The sequence below is a fragment of the Leptinotarsa decemlineata genome, unplaced genomic scaffold (genome assembly GCF_025532065.1).
Source record: "Leptinotarsa decemlineata unplaced genomic scaffold, Ldec_3_MD MMD2_P_RNA_scaffold_2, whole genome shotgun sequence".
NCBI lineage: Eukaryota > Metazoa > Arthropoda > Insecta > Coleoptera > Chrysomelidae > Leptinotarsa > Leptinotarsa decemlineata.
In genome coordinates this window covers 312,060-338,750 of record NW_027412529.1, presented here as the reverse complement: position 1 = coordinate 338,750, position 26,691 = coordinate 312,060, and the positions used below count along the sequence as shown (strand labels likewise).

Here is a 26,691-nt window from a genome sequence, read left to right as displayed (position 1 = left end):
TCGTTTTTATCTATCTTTTCTATATTTTTGCAGGCGTTGGCAAATCGGTAGTAGCCAAGGATGTCCTGAACAGGCTCAACGAAACTCGTTTATTCGTCCCCGCAACTTTGAACTTCAGCGCCCAGACCAGTAGCTTCAGGACTCAAGAAATTATAGAGCTGAAGCTGGAGAAGAAGAAGAAGACCTTGCTCGGAGCGCCAGTAGGAAAACGGGTTATTATTTTCGTCGATGACGTGAACATGCCCAAGCTAGAAACATATGGAGCTCAACCTCCGATTGAACTCTTGAGGTGAGCAAAGCTCTTGTGCGCAGTGTTGCTGGAAGCGTATTTGTACTTTCTTGTTTGCAGGCAACTGTTGGATTACGGAGGTTTATACGACAGAGAGAAACTATTTTGGAAGGAAATAAGAGATGTTATAATCGCTGTAGCTTGTGCTCCTCCAGGCGGGGGTAGAAATCCCCTGACTCCACGGTTTGTGAGACATTTCGGGATGCTGTTGATTCCGCCCCCAAATGAATTTTCACTCAAGGCTATATTCAAGGTGATTTTGAAACTACATGCATGATACATCTCCCTACAAATGAGTAAATCACACTATTCCCCCTTTTTGGTGTTCCAGGCCATCTTGAAAGGCTTCCTCTTTGATTTCGCCAATGAGGTGCGCGACCTGGGGGAATACATGGTCAACGCCGCTGTCGAAATCTACGAGAGGATCGCTCGCGACCTGCTGCCCACCCCTACTAAGTCCCACTATGTATTCAACCTGCGAGATCTGTCGAAATGTATCCAGGGAATCACCCAGGCTGATGCCGGAACGATGCGTGAGGAGAGTTCGATGCTGAAGCTCTTCTACCACGAGTGCTTACGAGTGTTTCACGACCGTCTGATCAACGTCGAAGACAAGTCGTACTTTTACTTGCTGATGAAGGAGATTTGCTCTCGAAACTTTGGTAGTAGCGTCGTTCAGCTGCCCGACGAACCTGTCATTACAAATCCGCCGATTTTGCTGTTCGGGGACTTTATGCAGTTCGGTGCCGAGAAGGAAAACAGGCTCTACGAGGAGCTCAGGAATATGGAGAAAGTGAAGAGCATCCTGCAGGTATTTTTTATTGCCAGACATTCAAACGCTAGAATTTTCAATTTTTATTTGGTTCATCGAAAGAGTAATGGTGAAATGGTGAGTAATGGTGAAATTTGATTGAAAATGTATTTCCAATGAGTTGATTTATATAATGATATTCCTAACAATATAATACGTTGAATCACAAGAAACTCAAGACACAGCTAAAATAATATATTTTGTAAAAGATTGCCAATTTCGCAGTTTCAAATATTATCATTTATTGAAATATCCTCAGTATTTTCTTTTTTGTTATGTGCGTTACATTATCTCTACTATAAACATGTAATCTTTGTTTGAAGGTGATTGACAATGTAAAATTAAATTGATAGAACAAAACATGAAGAAATACAAATAAATATAATTGAAAGATGAGTATGGACCAATCTTTGCCAAGATTGAAAGCACGTGCTTAATGATGCGCCAAGACATGGAGAATACCCACAACAGAAAGTGGGGGAAATTAGTGAGGAAACGAGGCCCAAACACAGACCGAAAACAGGACAACCATGAAGCCGCCAACGTCATCAACATGAGTTCCCGTCCGTTCACGGGAGTAAAAATCCTTGTTGAGGAAAGGCCTAAATTTCGCCATTGCGCCAACATCTTTGCCCACTTTGGAGATAATTACGGCAGTGGAATCTACCAGTTCCCTTACTGACCAGACCGAGGCAGAATAATTCAGATGGAAAATCAGAGAACAGCTGGATCGAGAACCAGTTCCAACATCTAACATCAGCAATGAAGAACGTAGAGCTCTGAACGGCCTACGTAGAGACAACACAATCAAGATCCTACCTGCAGATAAAGGAAACGCTACTGTGGTGATGGATACTGTACTCTACGAACAGAAGATCGAAGAGGTTCTTCAGAAGGGACGATATACAAAGATCGTACGGGACCCTACTGCATCATTTGAAAGGAAGTTGTACCAGATTTTGAAAAAACACCAAGTTTATTTTTTAGACAAGAAAAGATCATTGCTAACACCGCACCACAGTAAGTTCCCTCACTTGTATGGACTACCCAAAATCCACAAGGACGTTCCACTTAGACCGATCATCAGATCCAGAGATTCGGCTACTCAAAATTTGTCTAGATTTTTACTTCCCATAATACAACCATCACAAGGAAAAACATCGTCTTTTGTGAAGAATTCAAGGCATTTTGTCGAACTACTAGGGTCAATTGAAGTCATACAAGAAGATCAACTAATTAGCTTCGACCTGGAAAGCCTTTACACCAACGTTCTGGTCGAAGAAGCACTCCAAATCATACAGAGAAAGCTATCCGAAGACGGGAACCTGAAAGAGAGAATGAATCTACCTATAGAAGTGATTATGGAATTACTAGGATGATGTGTACGAAACTGTTATTTCCAACTGAAGGACGAATTCTTTACACAAGATGAGGGACTGTCAATGGGATCACCACTTTCACCAGTCATGGCCAACATATATATGGAGTGGTTTGAAAGTCTGACCATTGAAGAATCCCACAAGAAACCTCGGGTCTGGTTGAGATATGTTGACGACACCTTCATAATATGGAACCATGGGAATACTGAACTAGACGCCTTCTTGAAACACCTCAACAGCATGAGACTTTCCATCACTTTCACAATGGAGAAGTTAATCCACAACGAATTGCCATTCTTAGACGTTTTGGTGAAGAGGACCGACACTAAGTGGGAAACATCTGTATACCAAAAACCCACTTACACAGGACAGTATCTGAACCACGAATCCAACCACCATCAATCAACTAAAAGAGGAATCATCAAGACTCTATTAGACCGTGCTTTCAGACTCTGTAATACGAAGGAAGGTCTCGAGAAGGAACTAGACATCATCAAAAATGATCTTCAACGGAATGGCTACTCCAAAGCGATGGTAGAAAAGACTTTGGCTAAAAGACAGCAGGAGCCTCGCAAAGAAGAGATGCCGTCACAACCAGTGCTTGCACTTCCCTACATAAGAGGATTATCGGAAAGGATAAGAAGAATTGGTTTCAAGTACATCAGAACCTGCTTCAGATTTGGTAACACTATCCGTAGCAGCCTCACAAAAACCAGGCCACCAAACGCGGACTGCGATTCCAAGAATTGCATTTACTGGGTACCCTGCAAGTGCGGAGGATCATACATCGGTTAAACTAAGAGTCCATTGAAAGTTCGCATTGCTGAGCACAAGAAACACACCCAGCGAGGGGAAACCAGCAAATCAGGAATAGCAGACCATGTTTGGACCCATCAGCACAACATCGAGTGGTCCCAAGCTGAGATCATACACAGAGAGGAACATTGGTTTAGGAGAAAATTCAAGGAAGCCGTATACATGCTGTCCAACAACGTATTCAGCAAAGCTAGCGTAGAGATACGCAACATATGGAAACCCATCATCAAACGAAAAATGGCCAACTCCCACCAAACGGTCATCTCCCACTGAACCAGTGAAGCGGAAAAATGGAAAGTGGGGATAAGTGAAAGTATTTGAACGGACTATAAATAGTCATCTCTCGGAGGAATCAGTCCAGTCATCACCCGAAGACGACTGTAGATACTAACAATCGGGACGTCGTGAACTAACGTGGCTTGGAACCTCTTAACCTTTTTTTTTGTATATTTATTTGAATTTCTTTATTTTTTGTTCGATCGTTTTAATTTTACTTGTATTTTATTTCACTATTATTTTATTTCAGGTTATTTTTGCTTAATATAATTGTTATTTTCAGCTATTTATCTTTACTTTTTTTCAGTTGTTTTGGGGGATTTCAAATCGTTTTATATATTAGACTATGGAAGTCCGAATTAGTGAAATTCATGTAATGTTTCTTGGGATGAATGAATGTATCTTGAAATTATTTCTAACTAAACACCATACCATGGATTTTTTAAAAACTCAACTAAGTTTTTGATATCACACGTTACAGATAAAGAGTTTAAACCTCCGCCCGAAAAAAATGTTTGGTACTCCCTTATTATCGAGTGAATACTCACTTTTACAGGACTATCTAGACGACTTCAATCTCCTAACATCCAAAGAGATGAAGCTCATCTTCTTCATGATGGCAATAGAACATTGCGTTCGTATCGCACGAATTCTCAGATCGGAGAGAGGTAACGCCCTTCTGGTAGGGGTCGGGGGCATGGGCAAGCAGAGTCTAACTAAGCTAGCGTCTCACCTCAACCATTACAAGTAAACACACTTAACCTCGCAGATTCACTTAGGCTTACGCTCTCACTGTTGCAGATGTTTCCAAATCGAACTGACGAGGAACTACGACCACAGTTCGTTCTTCGACGACCTGAGGAAGATGTGCTTCCACGCGGGCGTCGAATACGAGGATAGCGTCTTTCTCTTCACCGACACGCAAATCGTCCAAGAAGAGTTTTTGGAAGATATCAACAACATGCTGAATTCAGGTACACTGATTCTTCGGTATGAGGTCCAAACTCTGCATTTTTTATTCTATGGAGATTGCTTTTGGGTCTCTTCCGCTCCTATATGCACGGAGGCTACATTTATTGCCAATCGTTGCAGGTGATGTTCCAAATCTGTTCGAGGCAGACGATTACGAGAAGGTGATCATAGGAACGAGGCCCGCTGCTAAAGAAGCTGGAATAGACGAAGGGAATCGAGACGGTATATATGACTACTTCGTCAGTCGCGTACGGAGCAAGCTTCACCTGGTTATATGTATGAGTCCAGTAGGAGATGCTTTCAGGTAACTTGATCGACCAACCACTTTTGCATCATTTTGAATGATTTCACCTTTTAGGCGACGCTGTAGAATGTTTCCCTCGCTAGTGAATTGCTGCACTATAGACTGGTTCGAGAAATGGCCGCGTGATGCGTTACTTTCGGTAGCTCAGAACAGTCTGAAAGATTTGGGGAGCGAAGAGGTCTGCAACAATTTGGCGATTGTTTGCGTCGCTATTCACGAGGTGATAATGTCAATTTTAATATGTGAAGTATTCTGTTTTAATCCCAAATGGTTTAACTCATTTCTTTTCAAAATAGCTGATTCTGGTTGCTTGGTGAAACCCATTCTCAATTTGTTTAGTGATATCACTCACTACATATGTACGGGTAGTGATATTGGGTTGTTTCAAAGGTTGTTTTGTTTTCAAGAGTCTACATTAGAGTTCAATATCTCAGTAAATACTCTAAGCAACATATTAGTATTATGTTTATCTACTGAAAAATATGTTCATTTAATTTTTTACTTTTTACCCACTCGTCTGTTCTGTGGAAATTGAAATTTCTTTCAGAGTGTTGAAGAAATGACTGAGAGATTTTACAATGAGATGAGGAGACACTATTATACAACGCCTAGTAGTTATTTGGAACTGATCAAGTTGTACAGAGTTACTTTGAAAGTGAAAATAGAAAAAGTTACGAAAACGAGAGATCGTATAGCCAACGGTTTGAAGGTAAACCGCACGTTTAGACCATAAAAAACTTTTTGAAACTAGTACGTTACAGAAATTGTACGAAACCAACAGCGTTATTGATTCTATGAAAGAAACCCTGATTGCTCTGGAGCCCGAACTCGCAAAAAAATCCGTCGACGTTGCCGAGCTGATGAAGAATCTGGCCAAAGAACAGAAACAGGCAGATAAAGTTCGATTCATCGTCAAAGGAGATGAAGAAGTCGCTAAGGTAAAATCAAGGCATAACTCACTTGACACCAAAGTATAATGGTGTCTGCTGCGGCACTCTTTCTCCCATTGTCAATATCTTATGAACTTTATGATTTACTATAGTTCTGGTATATTCTCAGGTTAAAGCTGATGAAACGCAAGTACTGGCAGATGATGCCCAAAGGGATTTAGACACTGCATTGCCAGCGTTGGAGGCTGCAAAAAAAGCACTGGAAGCGCTCAACAAAAACGACATCAACGAAATCAAAGTGTTTCAAAAACCACCAAAGCTCGTACAGTTCGTAATGGAATCTATCAACCTACTCCTTGGCGCAAAGTTAGTTCAACTTTTTTTTCTAGCCTACCCTTCAACAATCTCTTGTTTTTCAGAACCGACTGGGCGTCAGCAAAAGTTGTACTTGGAGATGCTAACTTCTTAAAGAAGCTGCAAGAGTACGACAAAGACCACGTTAGCGATATAGTTTTGAAAAAGTTGAAAACCTACGTCGAGCATCCCGACTTTACACCGGAAAAAATCGCTACGGTGTCTAAAGCGTGCAAAAGTATGTGCATGTGGGTGCGAGCCATGGACATGTACGCCAAAGTTTATAGGATAGTCGAACCCAAAAGGAAAAGGTAGGTAGGAGTAGAGTGGCAAGGGGAGTTCTAGGCCATTGACACTGGATACCTGTTTATACGTACGATAGGTTCGTTAAAGTATGACGTTTTCTTCTGTTCGTCAGATTACAAGCAGCAGAAAAAGAACTGAACCAAGTGATGGGGACGCTGAGAGAGAAGCAGCGCCAGCTGGCGGAGGTGGAAGCAATGATTGCGGCGCTAGAGGCCAAATTCAACGCAACTGTTGCTGAAAAGGAGGCTCTCGAAAACAACATCGAGTTGACTTCGAATAGACTTAATCGAGCAGGCAGGCTGAATATAGCTCTCGGTGATGAACAAACTAGATGGGAAGAGAGTGTTAAGGTAAATTTCCTCTGATTTTTTTCAGCTACATAGAGTTCTGAAACGGTGAATGATAAAGAACAAAATCCAGTGCAGGCCAAGAACGTAGGTTAAATCTGGGTTGAACCGCGTCTAGTGTTCTTAGTTGTCCGATGTTTCGGCTTCGGTTTTGAAGCCATTTTTAAGGAGCTATGACTACACTGAGGTCTTAATCTGTCTACTTCTCGGGATATGATATAGTCCGATATAGATTAACCTACAATATGCCCAAGTTCTGGTAAAAATACCAAACGTTTGCCTCTTATATGAGACCTACGGTTTTGTAGATACGTGTGGCAGATAGACAACGAAAAACAACAGCTAATGCCGCGCAGAAAACTGAAGTAAAACCATCAGGCACCTGTACAACGTCATAAACTCTGCCTGCAGTCAATTCACGGTTCACTCAATCTGAAATGACCAAACCGGCACTGTAAAGGAGCTATTACTCCGAAACCGTCTGCCACACGGTCCTACAAAATCATAGCAACCTCTATTTTTTTCAATATATTTATATATGCATTTATAGAGATTTGCGATCGAAATAGAAAATTCACTGGGAGATGTATTGATGGCGGCAGCTTGTATAGCTTACTTGGGCGCCTTTACCAGTACCTACCGAATGGAACTCGTTGCTTATTGGGAGACAAAATGTATCGACCAAGGGATTGCGTCTACAGAAAACTTTAGGTGACTCAATTGCTCACTTGTCTAAACCTATTTCATTCCTGATAAATTTCCAGCTTGATAACAGTTCTGGCCGATCCGTACGACATTCGCATGTGGAACTCGTGCGGCCTGCCCAGAGACAAAGTTTCCACAGAGAACGCCATTTTGGTAACTCAAGCTGGTCGCTGGCCTCTGATGATCGATCCTCAGGAACAGGCTAACCGATGGATTCGTCAGATGGAGACCGATAACAACCTTCAAGTAGTCAAATTGACAGACTCGAACTTTATGAGGATTCTAGAGACCGCCATACGAATTGGGATGCCGGTTTTGCTGGAAGAAGTTGGAGAAACTCTCGACCCGACTCTGGGTCCGATATTGTTGAAACAAACTTTTATTCAGGTTTACAATTTGTTGGGTGTTTTTTTTAGTCAGCTTGTAAGCTTGGTTGAAATTTTCTAGGGTGGTAGAATGCTGATCCGTTTGGGAGATTCCGATGTCGAGTATGACGAAAATTTTCGATTTTATATAACAACTAAACTGTCTAACCCACATTATCTGCCAGAGATATGCATTCAAGTGACGATAGTCAATTTTACTGTTACACCATCGGGGCTTGAAGACCAGCTACTAGCGTAAGTACTAAGAGTTTCTGTTGAACTTCGGCTCATTGATTCATTATTTTGAGGCGTCCGGTATTTTATAATTTCAGTGATGTGGTCAGGCTAGAAAGGCCAGAATTGGAATCACAAAGAATCGAACTAGTTGTTAGAATAAATAACGACAAAACTCAATTGAAAAACATCGAAGATAAGATACTCCGACTTTTGTATCATTCTAAAGGAAATATTCTGGACGATGAAGAATTGATCGAAACTTTGAATGAAAGCAAGGTTAATAACATTACAATAGCGTCTTGTATTCATTGCGTTTATCTGTAATGGATATCTGTAGTACCATCTGTTACCTTGTTTGTAGGAAACTTCAGCCATAATTGAAGCTCGGCTCATCGAAACTGAGGCTACCGAAGAAAAAATATCTGTTGCTCGAGAAAAGTATAGATCGGTTGCGACAAGAGGATCCGTATTATACTTTGTGGTGGCACAACTTGCTGAAATAGATCCTATGTACCAATATTCCTTGAAATATTTCAATCAGGTAAAATCATTTCCTTCAGCTTTAATTTCATTGCGTGTGCGACACCAACCGAGAAGTTGAGACTTGAAAACAAGTTTCGACAGTTTCCATATCAAATCTTGGTTAATGAACCGTCAGGCATATTTTCGCAGATTTTCAACAACGTCATCGAAACGAGCGAGAAAAGCGACGACTTATCCTTGAGATTGGTAATTCTTCACAAAGGAATCACCCTGGCAGTGTACACCAACATATCAAGAGGACTCTTCGAGAAGCATAAACTGGTGTTTAGTTTCATGTTGTGTGTCAGCATTTTACAGGAAAACGGTACCATAAGCGATGCGCAGTGGAACTTCCTACTGCGTGGACCAGTTGGTTCTAAAGGTGACAAATGTTATTTACAATAGAAGTGAATGCTAAGGAAGTGTGCATGTATTTGAAAGGGGTCACCACAATACCTTGATAAGTAAATATCAGTCGGGTTGTTTCAAAGGTTTTGTCCGTTTCAATGTCATATATTTTTGTAACTCCAATCTCAATAAATATTCGTTTCACTGTGTCATAGTATATACTGATCTTAAAAGCATTTTGTAATCCATGCATTGATGCTGTTCATTTCTTTCCAAATTTGATTTTTTTCCTCTTTCCAGCGTATTACTATATGATGTCGTTGGCTAATTTTTCTCTATGAATTTAAACCAATGCGCTGTCCAAAGGGTCCAAAAAATTAACCTGGCATTTGGAAATGATAGTGTTAATGACCGCTCTGTTCGATGTTGGTTCCGTCATGAAACAAAAATGGGTTGAGCAAAAAAGTGGGCTGACGTAAGCGTGCCACGTAACTGGGTAGTCTGTCTCGTTGACTGGTTGTCTGTTTGAATTATTTATGTCCACATAAAATGCAAATCTCCCGCCATGATGTTCTGAGATGCAAAAGCGTGCGCTCTGGGTAAATGGCGAGCTGCGTAACCGTTTTGAGGACGTTATGTGACAATTTGGTACACTCTGATTGGTTCACTGCTGGGTGACAGGACACCACGTGACAATTTGGTTGAATGGGTGGTCTGTCTGCCTTGCGAGCTGGCAGGCAACCTGGCTGGTGTGTTAGGACGTCTGTCTTGCTGAAGTAACGTATATTCTACTCTCATGAAAACAGACAAAACTTTTTAAAAAACCTAATATCGAATACAATTTGAAATAAATAAGTTTCCTATGTCATCCAAAGATATTACGTCGCGTTACATCAAGCATTGATTTAATTCAACTGAAGTAACATTCATTGAAAGTGCCTTGTTGATTAGAAAAGTTTTTCATCAGGTATCCTTCCTAAGAAGCCCGATGTTCCTATGGTGACTGACGCAATGTGGCAAGCTGCAAATTTCCTTTCATCAACTTACGATTATTTCGAAGGCCTCGGAGATGACGTCATCAGGTTGATACAAATCAGTATAGGAGATTTCAAACTCGTAAGCAAACGTTACGACAATTAACAGTTATCAAGACTTGACTCTCAATTTCCAGGATATCGAAATAATTCCTAACGCTGAACCAAGCTCAATCGATTGGAACAGTAATTTGGACGACTTTGATAAGTTGATGCTTATCAAAACTCTTCAAGAGGAAAAACTAGTGTTTGCCATAACGGAATACGTGAAAATAAAACTTGGGAAAGTGTTTATCGAGAGTCCGCAGGTATCTCTGAATGTTTTGTAAGTATTATGGCATCGTCAACAAAATTGAGTCGAACAAAGTAAATTACTGGTGGACTGTAATTAATTGATGTTCTATGTGAGAGATTATCATCTGGAACAAAATTCATTTTATTTTCTCAAGTATATTATGGCAGGGGAAAAACAATTCAAAACTATAACACAACTGAGTACTAACAAAAAAAATATTTCTTCAGGTACCAAGACACTTCTAACGCAGTTCCGCTAATATTCGTTCTGAGCACTGGATCTGATCCGTTCGGTGCCTTCCAGAGGTTTGCCGCAGACATGGGTTTCTCGGATAAAGTCAAATCGATCTCGCTGGGGCAAGGGCAAGGCCCAGTGGCGGAGAAAATGATACAGGAAGCCCTGGAAACAGGAGAATGGATCTTTCTGCAGGTGAATTATTGTCGACATTTATGAAACAGTTGTCTTCATGTTCGCGCTTTTAGAACTGCCATCTGGCGACTTCCTGGATGCTCGCAATGGAGAGGATCGTTCTGGCGATCGCCAGAGATAGTAACAAGGTGCACAAGCAATTCCGTCTTTATATGAGTTCGATGCCGTCGAAATCCTTTCCCGTATCAGTCTTACAGAATTCCGTGAAAGTCACCAACGAACCTCCGAAGGGTCTAAGAGCTAACGTGAGGAGGGCCTTTACCGATATGTTGGAGGACTTTTTCGAAGAGCACCGTAAGTTTGCACGATCGGCTCTTTAGCTTGAACATACAACTCTTTGATTGCTTTCACAGCTTTGGATCAAAAATGGCGGACGATGCTGTTCGGTTTGTGCATGTTTCACGCCGTAATACAGGAGAGGAAAAAGTTTGGACCGCTCGGATGGAATATCATTTACGAATTCAACGACAGCGACAGAGACTTTGCATTCAATACTCTCAAAATGTTCTGCGCCGAAGGAACTATTCCATGGGACGCACTGGAATACCTCACGGGTAACAATTATCGAATAATATTACAGCAGAATTTAGTGTACTGTAAATGAAGTAGTGCATGTGTGACATCAAAATATATTTCAGCTAATATGTTAGTGTAGATTTGGTAGAATTTATCACAATTCTGATTTTGAATGTTATTGCACATCCGGAAATCTTTTACTAGTCTATAACTTCATTACAGACCTTAAAAAAATGTTTTAACGGGTGATTTTTTAAGAGGTATAGGATTTTATTGTCAAAACAACACAAAAAATTTGAAAAAATTGATAAAATCTTTATTGAAATCGATATAACGATCAATATAATTTAAAATTTGAAGATGATTTCATGCAAATGTTGTCCGCGGCTCCGCTTTAGATGGTCCACTCGCAAAGTCCAATTTTGGCACACTCTCTCTAATATATCAACTGGTATTTCACGTATAAATGATTCAATATTGGCTTCCAGAGAGCCAGTTGTTGCTGGTTTATCCCTGTAGACATGGGCCTCAATATGACCCCACAAGAAATAATCCAAAGGCGTTGAATCACATGATCCAGACGGCCTATCGACGGGCCCCAAACGTGAGATGAACTGTTCATCGAAGGCGGCTCTTCATTGGGCCATTGTTTCGCGTGCCGTGTGGCGCCGTCTTGTTGAAACCACATGTCGGGAATGTCAATTCTTCCATTTTCGGCAACAAAAAGTCGTCAATCATCATACGGTAGCGCTCGCCATTCACAGTAACGTTCCGGCCATTGTCGTCTTTCAAGAAGTACGATGATGCCACCGACCCGTAATCCACACCAAACAGTGACTTTTTCGGGATGCATCGGTAGCTCTTGCAGTGTTTGTGGCTGATCTTCACTCTAGATGCGGCAATTTTGCTTGTTAACGTATTCATTCAACCAGAAATGAGCCTCGTCGCCACTATTTTTCGATAAAAGTGTGGATCTTCCTCCAACTTTGCCAGCGCCCATTCTCCAAATGTTAGACGTTGTGGGAGGTCGTGTGGTTTCAATTCTTGCACCACCTGTATCTTATAAGGTTTTACACCCAAATCCTTTCGCAAAATTTTCCACGTAGTGGAGTAACAGAGGCCCAATTGCTGCGAACGGCGGCGAATCGACATTTCACGGTCATCACGAACACTGGCGGATACAGCCGCAATATTTTCTTCGGTCCTCACTCTACGTATGCGTATTGATGGTTTAATATCCAATAATGTAAACTGGGTTCGAAATTTAGTCACAAGCTTCCGAATAGCCAACGGAACTGCCCATGAATTGGAAGAAGTGCACGATGCACTTTCTTCAGCATGATTTTTGATGATAAAATTCAATAATTTGCAAGCGTTGTTCATTCGTAAGTCGATTCATGGTTAAATTATAGACCAAACTGAACAAGTTTGACGATGACACGAGACACGATTCACGCGTGATCTGTCAAAAACAGTGTTGCCAAAAAGACATCGGCATTATATCAGACAGCATTCAGGAAAAGCAAACGATCAACACGTGTTTTGGGCTAACTGGCCCTCATCTACATACATCCCTAGGAGTTTAGTTGTATTAAATAGTTGTGCCTTCAATTTCACTGCCTTTCAACGAAAAATGTTTTTTTTTTTTTTTTAGGAGAAATAACCTACGGAGGAAGGGTGACGGATTACTGGGACTTGAGGTGCCTCAAAACCATCCTGAAAATCTTCTTTTCGCCCGAGACGTTGAAAAGAGACTACGTTTACTCCGCGTCTGGGGTCTATTATTGCCCAATATTCAAGAAACTGGATGAGTACAGAGCATTCATTGATGAGTTGCCAATTATTGAGGAACCAGAGATTTTCGGAATGCACGAAAACGCCAATATAGCTTTTCAGGTATCGGGTCGATTTTTTTCATAAACGAAAGTCGTGCAATGTTCATTTCAGATAAAAGAAACCCAAACGGTCATCCGGACAATTATGGAGAGCCAACCGAGAGCAGCAGGGGGGTCTGAAGGGAGATCTAGCGATGACATTGTGTATGAACTAGCAGACTCCGTCATTAACGATATAGTTCCCAAGATTACTACTGAAGACGCTAATATTTACTTGTTCAAGGTAAACTATTATGCTTCAATGCCCGGTAGAGGTCTGAGGGGTGTCAAAATGGTGTCAGTTAACGAATAAATTATGTGGTATATACGTCTCTATGCCATGAAACGGCATTTTCTATGTCTAATCCACGGAGAGCTAAAGGTGAAAAGTATCATACATCCATCTGTAAGAGGTACCTAGAGAGACAGAACACAGCGTGTCTTGACTTGATCTGAGTATTATAGTTTAGAGAAGTATCATTGGCGATCGGTCTACAAAGAGTCAACTCTCTTTTGCTTTTTTCCAGAGAGACGACAAAGGAAGACTTCCATCTCTGACCACGGTTCTCATGCAAGAAGTTGACAGGTACAACAAACTGTTGAAAGTTATCCATACTTCTATGGACAACCTGAAGAAGGCGATCAAGGGTTTGGTTGTTATGTCGGAGGCGTTAGAGGACGTCTTCAAAGCGTTCATGAACAACCAGGTGAGGAACATTTCAGTGACAAACAAGCGCCAATTCCAAAGTTTTAGGTCCCGAGAATGTGGAGTAGGGTGGCGTACAATTCTTTGAAGAGCCTCGGAAGCTGGATCCGTGACTTGGTTCTGCGTCTGGACTTCATCTACGTGAGTAATCAAGTATTGGTTTCAATATGTTTTGTTACCATCTCGTTTGTTTTCGTTCTCTTGTAGTTCTGGGTGCGTTACGGTCACCCCACCTCTTATTGGATATCCGGATTCTATTTTCCACAAGGTTTCCTAACTGGGACATTGCAGACGCACGCGAGAAAGTACAACTTGCCGATCGATGAACTGAAGTTTGATTTCAAAGTTTTTGGATTTGTAACCGACCAAGAAGATGTGAAAAAAGCTCACGACGATGAAGGAAAAGAGGTAACGAAAAAAGATCATAGCAATACTCTTCGAGTCAACACTATTGGGGTATAGTAGAGTCTGGTGCGTTCAACATCTACTACTAGTATTTTTTGATGAAATTAATTGAGCCAGAGTTGAAAACCTTTTTCAGGTTTATAGTGTGTATACTCTAATGGAGTGCCCGAAAGATGGCGTGGTTATTCACGGGCTCTTCATAGACGCTGGTAGATGGGACATGGATCTCAAGCAACTGGTAGATCCAAAGCCAGGTACTGTGAACCGCACTAAAAACGGAGTTTTCCGTATTTTCATAAATTGATCTTTGTTTATCGCCAGGTGAAATTAATCCTCCCCTTCCCGTCTTGTGGTTGATTCCTACAAGAACCCTGCCACAATACGACCCAAGATACGTGACTCCCCTTTACAAAACATCGATAAGAGCCGGAGTTCTGTCCACCACTGGCCACAGCACCAATTTCGTGATTGCAGTGTTGCTACCAACCCTAGAAAAACAAAGCTACTGGATTCTCAAGGGAACCGCCCTTTTGACCCAAATCACTGATTAAGTTCTGATAAGATAAAAATGTATCTTTCCATTTATGTTTATTGTTACCTGTTTAATATACTGATGTTTCATTAAAATGATTGTTAATATATTAGTGAGGTATCTGATGTGTCAAAATGAATAGAAGGTAAACTTTCAATAAATATATTACTAATATATTCAGCAACACCCATACAATATTAAAAATATTTTCAGTATATATCACCATACCTAATTTTGGAATGCTTTTTTCAAAGCCTAAGGAATCATTATGTATTCTTAAACTAACACCGCTATCCTGGGGTTGTTTAATTTATATTTGAAGTGTTTAGAGATGAAATATGCGCCTCAATATAGTATTGAAACCCTAAAGTCACGTGGAGCCTGTGCAAAGAGTCTGCTGAATGTGAAGAATTTCTTTAGGTAGGCTTTCCCTATAATATGATCTCGATTCTTCAGAATAGTTGGTGAAACTATCCATGAATTTCAGTGTGAACGCAACTTCGGGGAGCAGTTCTGTTGATTTTGAACTGAAAATGATTTTAATGGAATTACTATACCCGATAAATAGTAAAAAAGTTTTCGATATCCCAATTCTGACTCCAGAAATCACGCGTCGTAATACATATCCCACTTCTGCACCCAAAATTCGAAACATAATTCCTACTTACCTACTGCTGTGTTTAGTGAGTTGCAAGGAATAATTGCTCATGTACTTTACGAATTCCTTGTTCACATCAGGATGGAACTGCTTCAGAATGGTGTGGACGCCTACCGAAAATGCTGTACCGTCTATCTGTTCTTGACTTTTCTTGACATTACCTGAAAAAAATCAATTAACTCGCTAGCTTTATATTTTCTTACTTTGTCTTACCAGTGTTCTGAGGTAAGAATAGCTTTTGTAGATGGGATATAACGAATACAAACAGGGTGATGGAGTGATCTAGATTGTTTTTAGATGTAACGTAAATCTTATTCAGCGGTTGGTTTAAACCAGCATAATCGAAGTAGCTGGAAAGAGACAGAAGCAGTGCTTCACTAGGGTGATACTTTTCAGTTTTTATATCCATCAGGAGCGATCTGCGGAAGATTAAATCATATATGCCGTTATTACCAAATCGAGCGTGCATACTTGTTCACAGAACGTAAGGATGATTCCAAGTTCTTGGCGTTGAATTTGCAAGACGTGTTCAGATAAAACGCTATCAGATTCCTGAGTAGCTGCAATTGACCAACCAGGAGTACATTTTCAAGAAAATCCGACCAGAGTTTCGTACATCTATTCACGTATGTTTGATACACTTTCGGGGGGTTCTGTGGATCATCAGATTGTTTGATTTCACTCTGAATTGAGGTTAGAATATTCGTCCAAGAGGCTATCTTGACATTCTTGTTCTCCAAGTTAGCTAAAATTCAAATTATATAGTGGGAGAGTTATATACAAACGCATGTAATTGAACCGAACGTATACCTGATAGTTTTTGCAGCGCTGTAACGATCATGAACGAAAATAGTCTGTCCAGTCCTACTAGGCCTGCTACCTCAATAGCTGACCCGATAGAAGCTATACTTTCTTTACTGACAACTGATTTTCGGGTTTTGATATCATACCAAGTCAGAGTTTGATCCAGGTAAATGGAATTCCTGGAATAGGTGAAGTAAACAATTTTCAACAGGTTACCTATACCTCACGTTTGAGAGTATTGAACACAGGCAAAAAATTTGAATAAATTGTATCTATACAACATATTCCACTGTTGAATGACAGATATATTGACGTACAGATCTAAATCTCCTGATATACGAGCTGTGGTTGGAAAATAAATGGTGTTCTGGTGCAAGTCTTTCTATTTTTTTTCCTTTCAACTTTCAGTTTATCCCATGCATTAAACTCCCCTCCACTAGCTCAATACATTTTCATTCGAATTTTTCACTATTCAAAACAGTGTTTCAAGTCATTTTTTTAAGCACGTTCATAGTCACCATCGTGGCGCCCAACGTGGGGCGCCACTTATATAAATGTTCTTGACATACATTCATCCGTAAACACTTTTGAGAGAGAATATGTTACTGTTGCGGATTTATGGAGATTCTTTGAACATTTTACTTATAATCCCCAAGCGGGGATTTCGGGATTTACTGAAGCGTGGCAGATTAATATACAGGGGGATACCTTGTACCCGGTTAAGTACCTCCACAAACATGAGCCCCATATATAAGGCCGCCCGTGAAGGATAAAGGATCAGATTAGTAAAAAAATTTGATCATCAGAAATTCTCGAGCGCGTCAGATTAAGGTAGGGTGAGTTAATTACATGCTGAAAAGTGTATATTCCAGTAATCTGACAATTTGAGAGTGACGTAAAGAAAGGGGAGGGCAGCAAAGTTGTAAAAAAAACGTCATCTCGACATTCTCGAGCGTAGCTATTTTTTTTTTATTTTGAAGAAAATAATTCAAGGATAACAAAAATATATAATCTGACGATTTCCGCAAGCCGAAATAGCAAAAATTCGTCGAGAAAGTTTAATGCGTGCAGCTGCGTGATGCCTATATTTCCCTCTCCGTGGTTCTATTCCTTTTTCACTTTTTCTTTATCTATTACTCTCTCACCCCGTCCCCTCTGAATTCTGTTGCCATCACAGCTGATCACAGAGACTCGGTCGTGATGAAGATTAGGATGATGATTAATTAATCAATTAATTGATGGATGTAACCGTTACTTCGTGGTAGGAAATCATAATGAAGAAAAGAGAAAAGAAACTTTTTATGTTTTTACCACTTTTATTTGTAACTAACACTTTCTATGTTTTTTACCACTTTTATTTGTAACTAACGTTACTGTAGTTTCATCCTATAAGGACATTTTCAAACTTATATATTGTATAAGTAACTGCAGTAACGTTAGTTACAAATAAATGTGGTAAAAAACATAGAAAGTTTCATTTATTATAATTGATTATAAAAAATTATTTTTTTTAGCATTTTTCATTTTTTTTTTCATAAATACAAGTATTCTACTTAAAAAACATATTTATTTGCATGCTATTTCCTGAGCTTTTCAATTAATTAAGTTCAATGTTTGAAAAAAAAAATTTTAAGATATTTTTTTGTCATATTAAGCGAATCCCTCTAGATAATCGTCAGATTATGAGACAGCACGTCTAAAACATAAAGATGAACCATATATATCTTAATCTGACGCGATTGAGTATTTCAAAATGACCATTTTTTTGGCACATTATAATAATGGCCGCGAGTTTGCGTCAGATTATCGAATGAGAGCTTTTTTGGTGCACTTAACACCCCCTTAGAAAATCTGACGCGCTCGATTATTTTTTTTTTCATTTTTAACCCTTACGTACAACCACCCACATCATGCAAACGATCAGATTAACATACCAACATTATTAAAAATACGTAGGACATTGATGCTATCGATATCTGAAGCGCTCGAGTATGTCCATGCAACAGTTTTTTTTACATATTTAATAAACTATAGCAGCTTCCCCCACCGATGAAAAGGTATATATTATAAAACATTTTTTTCTTCTTATCATCTAAGCTTTGCTTAGAAGCTATGGCCCAAGAGGAAACTAGTATCGTCCACCCGCATGGTATGTGGATGTTATTTTCTAAACACACCTCGTAATAATCACATTGAAGCAGGATTATGCTCCGATGAATCGTGGCAAACGGACAGAATATAGACTTACTTAGGATCTGTTAAGCGAATAACCTCCCTGGCAAGTCGCCCTATAAAATTAACGCTCTGATCTGTAGGCTGATGGAGCGGTATCGGAACGTATCTGCTCTGAAACACGCTCTGCCACGGGTAAATTTTGTTACGTAGAAATCCATTACATTCTTGCTCCACGTTGTAGTTTATTATCCGCGTAACTTCTTCTTGCCAAATCCTGAGGCCGTTTATATTTATGTAATCCTAGAATCAACTTTATGAGATGAGATCTATAGGAGAGACAGAGGTTTGGGTGATTTATACCTGTATATATTCAAAAGACCGCTTGTATCCGTCCATTATTTTGACAAGCAGTTTCAGTTTCTGATCCAGCTCGTCCTGTTTCGGTTTCTGGCTGAAAATCAGCTCAGAATGTAGGGCTGCTGAAATGTGCTGGACAAGTTCTTTTCTGATGCCGTCTTCGAGCAGCTTTTTCGGGTCCAGACGCACCACTCCGACCAAAGTGCTTTTCATCATCCTCATACCTGGAAATCCCATACATTAATAATCGCTCATGTCCCGTTTCATTGGAAAAAAACTTTCCAACCCAGTACCTTGACTAAAAACAGATATAGAATGCGTCAACTCGGCAAATTCGAACCGTTCATCGAGCTGCGTATAATCCTTTATCTTGTCTTTATCAACTCTTGTCGGAAGCTCTTTCAGAACGGTTGTTTGCATTTCGATGATCCTCGCTAACTTCTCAAACATCATACTCGGGATGATGTGCAAAACCTTCCGCACATAAATCTCCAGTTCCTTGCTGTAGTATTGCGATACAGATATCAGGTCTTCGCTGTGTGCCTGGTTGATGCGCAATAGAGGTATTTCTAATGCGGAAGATAATTTCAAGAATACTGCTCTCAGTTTGATGACCAGGGTTGGGTCTCTTCTTATACCTGAAACAGAATTACTACTATGACAAAAAAGTACCGCGAATTTGTCACTGAAACGCAAAATATGTATTATTCATCCATTCATTCATAGAATCATCAAAAAGTGTAAATAACAACTCAACAAAAAAGACAAACACAAAAATAAGTGAAGCTACAAAACCTATCTGGAGTGCCTCGTCAAAAAAACAAAGTCAGACGAGTGGGAAATCCAATTTACAGGGAGGACCAAATATTGGAGAACAACAAGTAGCAGCTGAGATCCTGAAAATTGAATCTCAAAAAAAGTTAACCCAGATATACCGATTGTCCTTAAATAAGGACACCTGTTACAGCCACCTACAATCATTTTATTTTCATAGTTTCGGTTGTTTAAATGAGATGGCACTTGGTATTGTATCGCAGAAGATGTTATTAGAACTGCGCGTGTGTTGTTGTGCTGTGCGTAGTTTTAAAAAGTATCGTCATCAAAAAATGGATTATCCCATTGACCTTCGACTAACGGGGTAAGTATTTCTCGATCCTATAAGTAGATTTTTGGAGTTTTATAGATAAAATCTTTAGAAAACAGATATATATCAATATATATATATATATATATATATATATATATATATATATATATATATATATATATATATATATATATATATATATATATATATATATATATATATATATATATATATATATATTTATTTTGTTTGCTTTCGGCAAACAAGTGTTGCCCATCTTTACACTTGGCTGCACCGCGCTGATGAGGCCAATAGCCAGAAACACGTGTCCGCGGTTTGCCCCACTTTTGGAGTGTTGTGTCCACTAATTGTTTCATTTTTTATTTTTATATCATACCCACTCGATAAAATCTCTCTTTATATATATATATATTATATATATATATATATATATATATATATATATATATATATATATATATATATATATATATCTACACGAGTTACTAGAAAGCTTGGAGGAAGACGATACATCCAATAGAAATGACATACAAATTGCCCTTATGCCACCTACCAACTGTTGCAATGATTTAACAGATGAAGACTCGGGGGATGAGAAATTTATGACTGTAAGTAACTTACCTGGTACCCAACTAAGAGTGGAAGCTGAATTGGTTCAAAATGAGGAAAATGAAGAAGATGCAGACTTATGGGATGAAGAAGACAACATCCCGCTTAGCCTTTTACTAACATCTTCTAGTAAAAAATATGTATGGGAAAAAAAGGATCTGCAACCATCTGCAATAGAGTGGCAACCAATGCAAAAGGCAAATGCAAATTTTTCTCCAACAGAACTATTTTTTCAAATGTTTGATGAAGATATCATAAATATGTTTGTAACCTATAGCAATATGTATGTTGCAAAGAAAAATAAACCCGGAAATATAACACACTCTGAAATGAAAGCATTTTTTGGAGTATTGTTGCTAAGTGGATATACAGGGTGTTCCTTAAACACATGCTAATATTTAAGGAGGTAATTCTTAGATCCATTTTAAGAAAAAAACTTCCTATGGACGTATGTCCTAAACGCCTTAACTTACAGGGTGGCAAAGTTTTCAAAAATAATCAGTTTTTTAATAATAACTGAGATAATTTTGTAGACATCTTTGGCATATTTGGTACATATGTTCCATGCCTCAAGGCGCATTTTCTGATGTACACAAATTTGTATTTTTTGAAACAGTGGCATCCCTACGGGTTTTGCATTGAATATTTTTGGGGAAAAAGTACTACGCCAATGCTTTCTTTTCAAAATAAAATCATTTTTAAAATCCTCATTTATTTTTGAGAAAATTTGATCTCCTGGTATTTCTTTGTCCGACGCATGATTTTCACTCAAAAAAATAAAAATCGACAGAAAGCAAATTAAGAAATTAGATCAATTCTAAAATGAATGAGAATCTGAAAATTGCTTCATAACGCATTACCAATTCCCTAATGATATTTGAAAACATAATCTGCAAAAAAATAAATTTTTCACAAAAACGAGTTTTATTTTATTTTGTGACAGTAAGTCTAAACGAATAGCACAAATTTTTTAATTAGTAATAATACCAAAACTGATTATAAAAATTGTTGGAAGTGGCCACCTGCACTTAGTATGCATGCTTCCGCCCTTCTACGCATGGAATTACGCACCCGTTCAAATATTCCCGGCGTATTTCGTATAGTTTCACGCGAGGCAACTATTCGCTCTCTTAAATCTTCTTAAGTTTTAACGGGAGTTTTATACACAAGAGTTTTAAGGTGACCCCATAAAAAAATCTAAACTGTTGAGATCGGGGGATCTTGCTGGCCATTGCTGAGGTCCTCCGCGACCTATCCAACGATTAGGATAAACTGTATTTAAATGGTTTCGGACAATTACACTGAAATGAGCAGGGGCGCCATCGTGCATGTACCATAATCGATTTCTTAACGCAAGTGGCACATCTTCCAATAACCCAGGTAAGTCTTCTTCGAGAAAGTGTAAATAAGAACGACCATCAAGGCGTCCTGGTAGAAAAAATGGGCCTATTAGATGATCACCTATAATTCCTGCCCATACATTAACCGAAAATTGGTGTTGGAAATGTGTTTCGGTTATTGCATGGGGATTTTATTCAGCCCACACATGATTGTTATGGAAATTTTGAATGGCATTCCGAGAAAAATTTGCTTCGTCTGTGAACAAAATTTGTCTCTCAAACTGCGGATTTAGTGCAATACTTTGTAGATACCACTGACTGAAGTTCACACGCTATGGAAAATCTCTGGGGAGTAATGGCTGCACTCTTGAAATATGGTATGGGTATAACAAAAAATCAACCAAAATACGCCAAACAATTTGATGACAAATATCCAGAGTTCTAGCGATCTTCCTCGTACTCGTCTCAGGATGTTCCTCAATTTCTTGCAGCACCGCTTCCTCAATTTCAGGAGTTCTTACTACACGAGGTCTACCTTCCGGAGTCCCTTTCTTGAAACTACCAGTTTCCCCAAGTCGACGATGAATATTTGAAAAGGTTCGGCTATCTGGTAAGGCACGATTAGGATATATTTCCTGATAAATGCGCCTGGCTTCTGTTGCATTACCATCGGCAAGGCCATATACGTAATGCATTTGCGCCATTTCCGCATTCGTATAATTTACCATATTTACTGATATTCAGAAAAACAGCGGACTACCAAAATAACTTCAATAACACTTCAAAATCAATCAAAACGCGCTGTGACAGTTTTTAACACCAACACCTTACTTTAAACCAACATCAATATTAGCTACTGACGTTTGTATATACAGAGAATTCGTTTTTTATTGCTATGGTGAGTACACTGTTTTTTCTGCTTTTAATCTTTAAAAGAAATCACATATCGACAAACTCCATATTTCCAAGAGGTGCAGTAAATACATTCTGCTACACGTCATTTATTCCAGGATAACTAAATTTATGTTTTCAAAAATTATTAAGCGGTGCTGCGTTATGACGTAATTTTAATTAAGAACAGTGCATCTGACAACAAACAAATACCTTTTAGATCCTCAATTATTTTGCAACAAATCTGATCTCTTAGTTTGCTTTCAGTCGATGCACGATACCGCATCAGATTTTTAAGGAATTTATCCTCAAGTAAAGCGATTTTTAATTTTTTGAGCGAAAACCATGCGTCGGACAAAGAAAACCCAGCAAATCAAATGTGCTCAAAAATGTATGGAGATTTTAAAAATAATTTTTAATTCAAGATAAAGCAGTGGCGTAGTATTTTTTTCGCCAAAAATATACATTTCAAAACTCGTACGTACGCCACTGGCAGAGAAAATTAAGAAAATTGTACATCAGAAAATGCGCCTTGAGGCATGGAATATATGTGCCAAAGATGTCTACAAAATTATCTCAGTTATTATTAAAAAACTGATTATTTTTGAAAACTTTGTCACCCTATATCTCAAAAGTTAAGGCGTTTAGGACATACGTCCGTAGGACGTTTTTTCCTTAAAATGGGTCTAAGAATTACCTCCTTAAATATTAGCATGTATTTAAGGAACACCCTGTATATGTGCCTCTTCCAAGGAGGCGTATGTTTTGGAAAAAAAGTGGCGATACAAGGAACGAGGTAGTAGCAAATGCATTAGCTAGAGATAGGTTTGAGTTTATCATGTCAAATCTTCATTGCTGAAATAATGACAATTTGGATATAAATGACAGGTATGCCAAAGTTAGGCCATTTTTTGATAGACTGAATCAAAATTTCCAAAGATTCGCGCCTTATTCTGAGACTCACAGTGTGGATGAATTCATGGTTCCCTATTTTGGGAAACATGGATGTAAGCAATTCATCAAGAATAAACCAATTCGCTATGGTTATAAGGTTTGGATGGGTGCCACAAGTAGCGGCTACTGTGTGTGGATTGAGCCTTATCAAGGAGCCAAAAAAGCTAAAAGAACGATACAAATCGTTTGGTTCAGGTCCATCTATTCACCACGAAAATGTAAAAAATAGTTTCAACTTACCGTGCTGCATTATACTGGTGTAAAAATCGATTAGTTCCCAAGCATAACTTAGGTCTCCAATAATTTGCAAGTTTATGAGCACGTCTTCTTTCACGCTCATAGTCCTTATCATCTGATCCAGGAATTTCCTGGTCTCTGATAAGAACTGCACTATCTGCATGTTACTGTCCAGTTGATGGAACGTCTGCACCTCCTCCAAGGCTTGGATAAGCTGCACTATTTTCCGTGAGGATGCACTGTCGCCCTAACAAAAAATATATCCCAGAGTTTAAGATACATTGGTCAAACTTGACGATCTATAAAAAGTAGGTTTCAAGAATGCTCCGACTCTAGAGATGCTGAATAACTAACCTGGTCCAAGGACTTCACTTGTTTGGAGATCTCTACGAACCAAGCTTGAAGTTTCTCGTTCTTCTGGATTCTCGTCAGAGGCTTAGTCCCGCTGAACACTTCCGAAATTTCCACCAGCCTGTTGACGCTCTCTTCTTTGAGCTCCTCCCATTGGGTTTCTTTATCTGACAACAACTGCTTGTACAAATCTTTGACGACAAGCTCGAGCTGTGCCGTGTTCGACAGCAGCTTGAAGAGGGCCCCCTGTTCGCATTTTGATTCTGAGATCACCAGCTCCCTCAGCTGTTTCAGCCTTTTATTCCTGTCTGCGTGTCCCGGTTTCAGGATGGTGTGAAGCATCAACCACCTCACGGTGACGTTGCATTCTCTTAAAGTGTTTGTTATGCTCGTTATGTCTTTGAGGAGATTGTCTCTCGTTATGGTTCCCTCTTTCAACAAGCCACCCGTGACTTTCAGTAAGGTTGGTATGCAGGAGCCGTGGGTGCTGGAGAATTCTTTGACGTTGACGGTCTCTAGAGTGTTGTACAGGGCTGATTTGGCGGCTTTGAAGTTTTCCCAGCTGTCTACGATGTTCACCTGAAAATTATAAGACCAAAACATTATATTGGTCAAACGGGGGAACCTTTCCCTGAAGAATAAAAGAACATAGAAGTAGTTTCCTAAATGTGAAGACCAATTACATTTTTGCAAACTATCTGTTGATAGAGGAGTACGAGTCCAATAACGATAATGACTTATTTCATTTGAAAGGAAAGGTTTCAAATCAAATTAAATCTGAATACACCTTATTGTCAGAAGATTTTGCACCCCATTGACAAAGATTTGTAAGTATAACTTACATAACTAATGGTCTATAGATAAAAACTTTGAATAAACTTTGAATAACTTTGAATAAACTTTGAATAAGGCTTATGTAATACTTGGATGGCCCCTCAGAAATATTTTACAATGTCATTAGAATCTCTAATAGGTAATGTAATTTACCGTATATCCCATATAGAGTGATATCACCCAATTGTCAGGAAAGTATTTATCAACAATTTCTCTCATCATGGCCGTTTGGAAATGAAGAATATTGCTTGAAAAAAACAGGCATATGTACAACATTGAAGCTTGGTTTGCCAGAGCAGTACTTCTGTGTTTTGGTAGGGGGTACACAGTTATTTGACCATATATATCGTCAGATCGCAACCTGCCAATGACATAGTCTATGTAAGTTGATTTTATTGGAATTCTCCTGAAAAACAAAACATGGAATAAACATAGGAAGTATAAATGATAAATCAGACAACCAACTTGAAATAATCCTCAGGATAGGTAGGCGGTTTTTTATTACTACCATAGCCAGTGTCTCTCAGTAGCTTGCAGACTTCATCGATGCAACTTTGGGTATCCTGTCTCTGGGGAGCGTACCGGTAATAGGAGACTAATAACCTTTCTCTGATAATTCCTTCCAGGTGAGTGTCAACGATGAGAAGCATTAAGCCATAGAGATAAAGAGCTTCACACTGAAAAACAAACCGGTGACATATGAAATCTGATGTAGTATAATGACTAGTTACCATAACTTGTTTTCCCTCGACATCAATAAATATACTCTCTAGAGTTGTGTGGATATGCTGGCCTTCTTCTAGTTCCTCTAAGAACTGGTTCAAATCGATTATGTATGTGTGGATGCTCTCGAACACTAAGTAAAACCTGTTGATTATTTCTATATGATTATCACGGAATTCTTCATCCAGGTCCCTGAGTGACTGAAATGTGGAAAAACTTTCTGTGTTCACTTGGAAGAAAAGTGGATTTGATAGCGTTACCTACCTCGTTATTTTCAATTTTCTGTTCGTGGAACTCCGAAATTTTAAAATAACTGAAATCCAATATGATATCACCATATTTTTGAACATCTTGTTTCGTTTCCAATCTAGAATAACCAGCAAGGTTTCAATTATTCAAAATTAATAATTGTTCTGAAGAACTATTCAGATGGGGTGACAATTAGTGCTTTTACCTATATAACTTTGGTACATAATCTTTCAGCCTCAACAGCTCCGCAATTATTGCATTTCCTCTGGATACAAGATGTAAAATAGTTTGACCACATATATTATTTTCCGCTAGGAAATCGGAAGACATTTTGATAAAGTTGCGTTTTTTTGTAATTATCCGATTTGACATGAAAACTAAATTCAAAAACAAAGTTTTTTAGGTTACGTGAGAATTTTCGCGGTTATGTAGTGCCATCTGTTGGTTGAAACCAAAAAACATTATTGGTTGATGGTTCTAGTCGCCTCGATCGTCAATATTAGGAAGTAGAAATATTGTATCAACATATATGCAGTGACCTTTTCTAAGTTCTAGCCAAAAATATGTAGGCACAGTAACCCCGCTCGCGCAAAATTGTTCAAGTCTTAACTGTGCGACTACAGCTGACAGTTCGGAAACCGTTCAAGTAACGAACCCGAATACGATAAAATGAATTTAGCGATTTGGCT

The 26,691-nt window shown here is 39.0% G+C and overlaps 2 protein-coding genes across 4 annotated transcripts in view; one reads left to right on the top strand and one right to left on the bottom strand.

Annotated features, from left to right (window-relative positions):
• Dhc16F (Dynein heavy chain at 16F) overlaps positions 1 to 14,819 on the top strand; it is a 48,299-nt gene extending 33,480 nt beyond the window's left edge. For 2 of the 3 annotated variants that reach the window (XM_074180639.1, XM_074180630.1), the window contains 30 exons: positions 34 to 289; positions 350 to 542; positions 621 to 1,100; positions 4,053 to 4,318; positions 4,373 to 4,545; positions 4,664 to 4,847; positions 4,902 to 5,067; positions 5,395 to 5,556; positions 5,609 to 5,785; positions 5,907 to 6,103; positions 6,157 to 6,402; positions 6,510 to 6,747; positions 7,295 to 7,455; positions 7,509 to 7,836; positions 7,897 to 8,069; positions 8,147 to 8,327; positions 8,413 to 8,592; positions 8,724 to 8,955; positions 9,889 to 10,037; positions 10,093 to 10,280; positions 10,478 to 10,679; positions 10,733 to 10,973; positions 11,033 to 11,233; positions 12,850 to 13,091; positions 13,143 to 13,313; positions 13,597 to 13,776; positions 13,824 to 13,916; positions 13,983 to 14,183; positions 14,317 to 14,434; positions 14,502 to 14,819. In XM_074180639.1, the coding sequence (XP_074036740.1) occupies positions 34 to 289; positions 350 to 542; positions 621 to 1,100; positions 4,053 to 4,318; positions 4,373 to 4,545; positions 4,664 to 4,847; positions 4,902 to 5,067; positions 5,395 to 5,556; positions 5,609 to 5,785; positions 5,907 to 6,103; positions 6,157 to 6,402; positions 6,510 to 6,747; positions 7,295 to 7,455; positions 7,509 to 7,836; positions 7,897 to 8,069; positions 8,147 to 8,327; positions 8,413 to 8,592; positions 8,724 to 8,955; positions 9,889 to 10,037; positions 10,093 to 10,280; positions 10,478 to 10,679; positions 10,733 to 10,973; positions 11,033 to 11,233; positions 12,850 to 13,091; positions 13,143 to 13,313; positions 13,597 to 13,776; positions 13,824 to 13,916; positions 13,983 to 14,183; positions 14,317 to 14,434; positions 14,502 to 14,731 (6,209 nt within the window). In that variant the 3' untranslated portion in view covers positions 14,732 to 14,819. The remainder of the gene's footprint in view (positions 1 to 33; positions 290 to 349; positions 543 to 620; positions 1,101 to 4,052; positions 4,319 to 4,372; positions 4,546 to 4,663; positions 4,848 to 4,901; positions 5,068 to 5,394; positions 5,557 to 5,608; positions 5,786 to 5,906; positions 6,104 to 6,156; positions 6,403 to 6,509; positions 6,748 to 7,294; positions 7,456 to 7,508; positions 7,837 to 7,896; positions 8,070 to 8,146; positions 8,328 to 8,412; positions 8,593 to 8,723; positions 8,956 to 9,888; positions 10,038 to 10,092; positions 10,281 to 10,477; positions 10,680 to 10,732; positions 10,974 to 11,032; positions 11,234 to 12,849; positions 13,092 to 13,142; positions 13,314 to 13,596; positions 13,777 to 13,823; positions 13,917 to 13,982; positions 14,184 to 14,316; positions 14,435 to 14,501) is intronic. The other variant, XM_023157260.2, reaches the window with a different exon arrangement.
• Positions 14,820 to 14,860: 41 nt separating this feature from the next.
• On the bottom strand, positions 14,861 to 26,429 carry Strump (WASH complex subunit strump). Its single transcript, XM_023157261.2, has 15 exons — positions 26,208 to 26,429; positions 26,018 to 26,120; positions 25,762 to 25,953; positions 25,496 to 25,707; positions 25,184 to 25,436; positions 24,200 to 24,775; positions 23,849 to 24,092; positions 19,000 to 19,344; positions 18,710 to 18,930; positions 18,423 to 18,649; positions 16,181 to 16,353; positions 15,842 to 16,115; positions 15,584 to 15,789; positions 15,381 to 15,531; positions 14,861 to 15,239 (listed from the first exon to the last, which is right to left on the bottom strand). Exons 1-15 carry the CDS (start codon positions 26,372 to 26,374, stop codon positions 15,083 to 15,085), a joined length of 3,501 nt encoding a protein of 1,166 aa, XP_023013029.2. The 5' UTR covers positions 26,375 to 26,429; the 3' UTR covers positions 14,861 to 15,082.
• Positions 26,430 to 26,691: the final 262 nt, after the last annotated feature.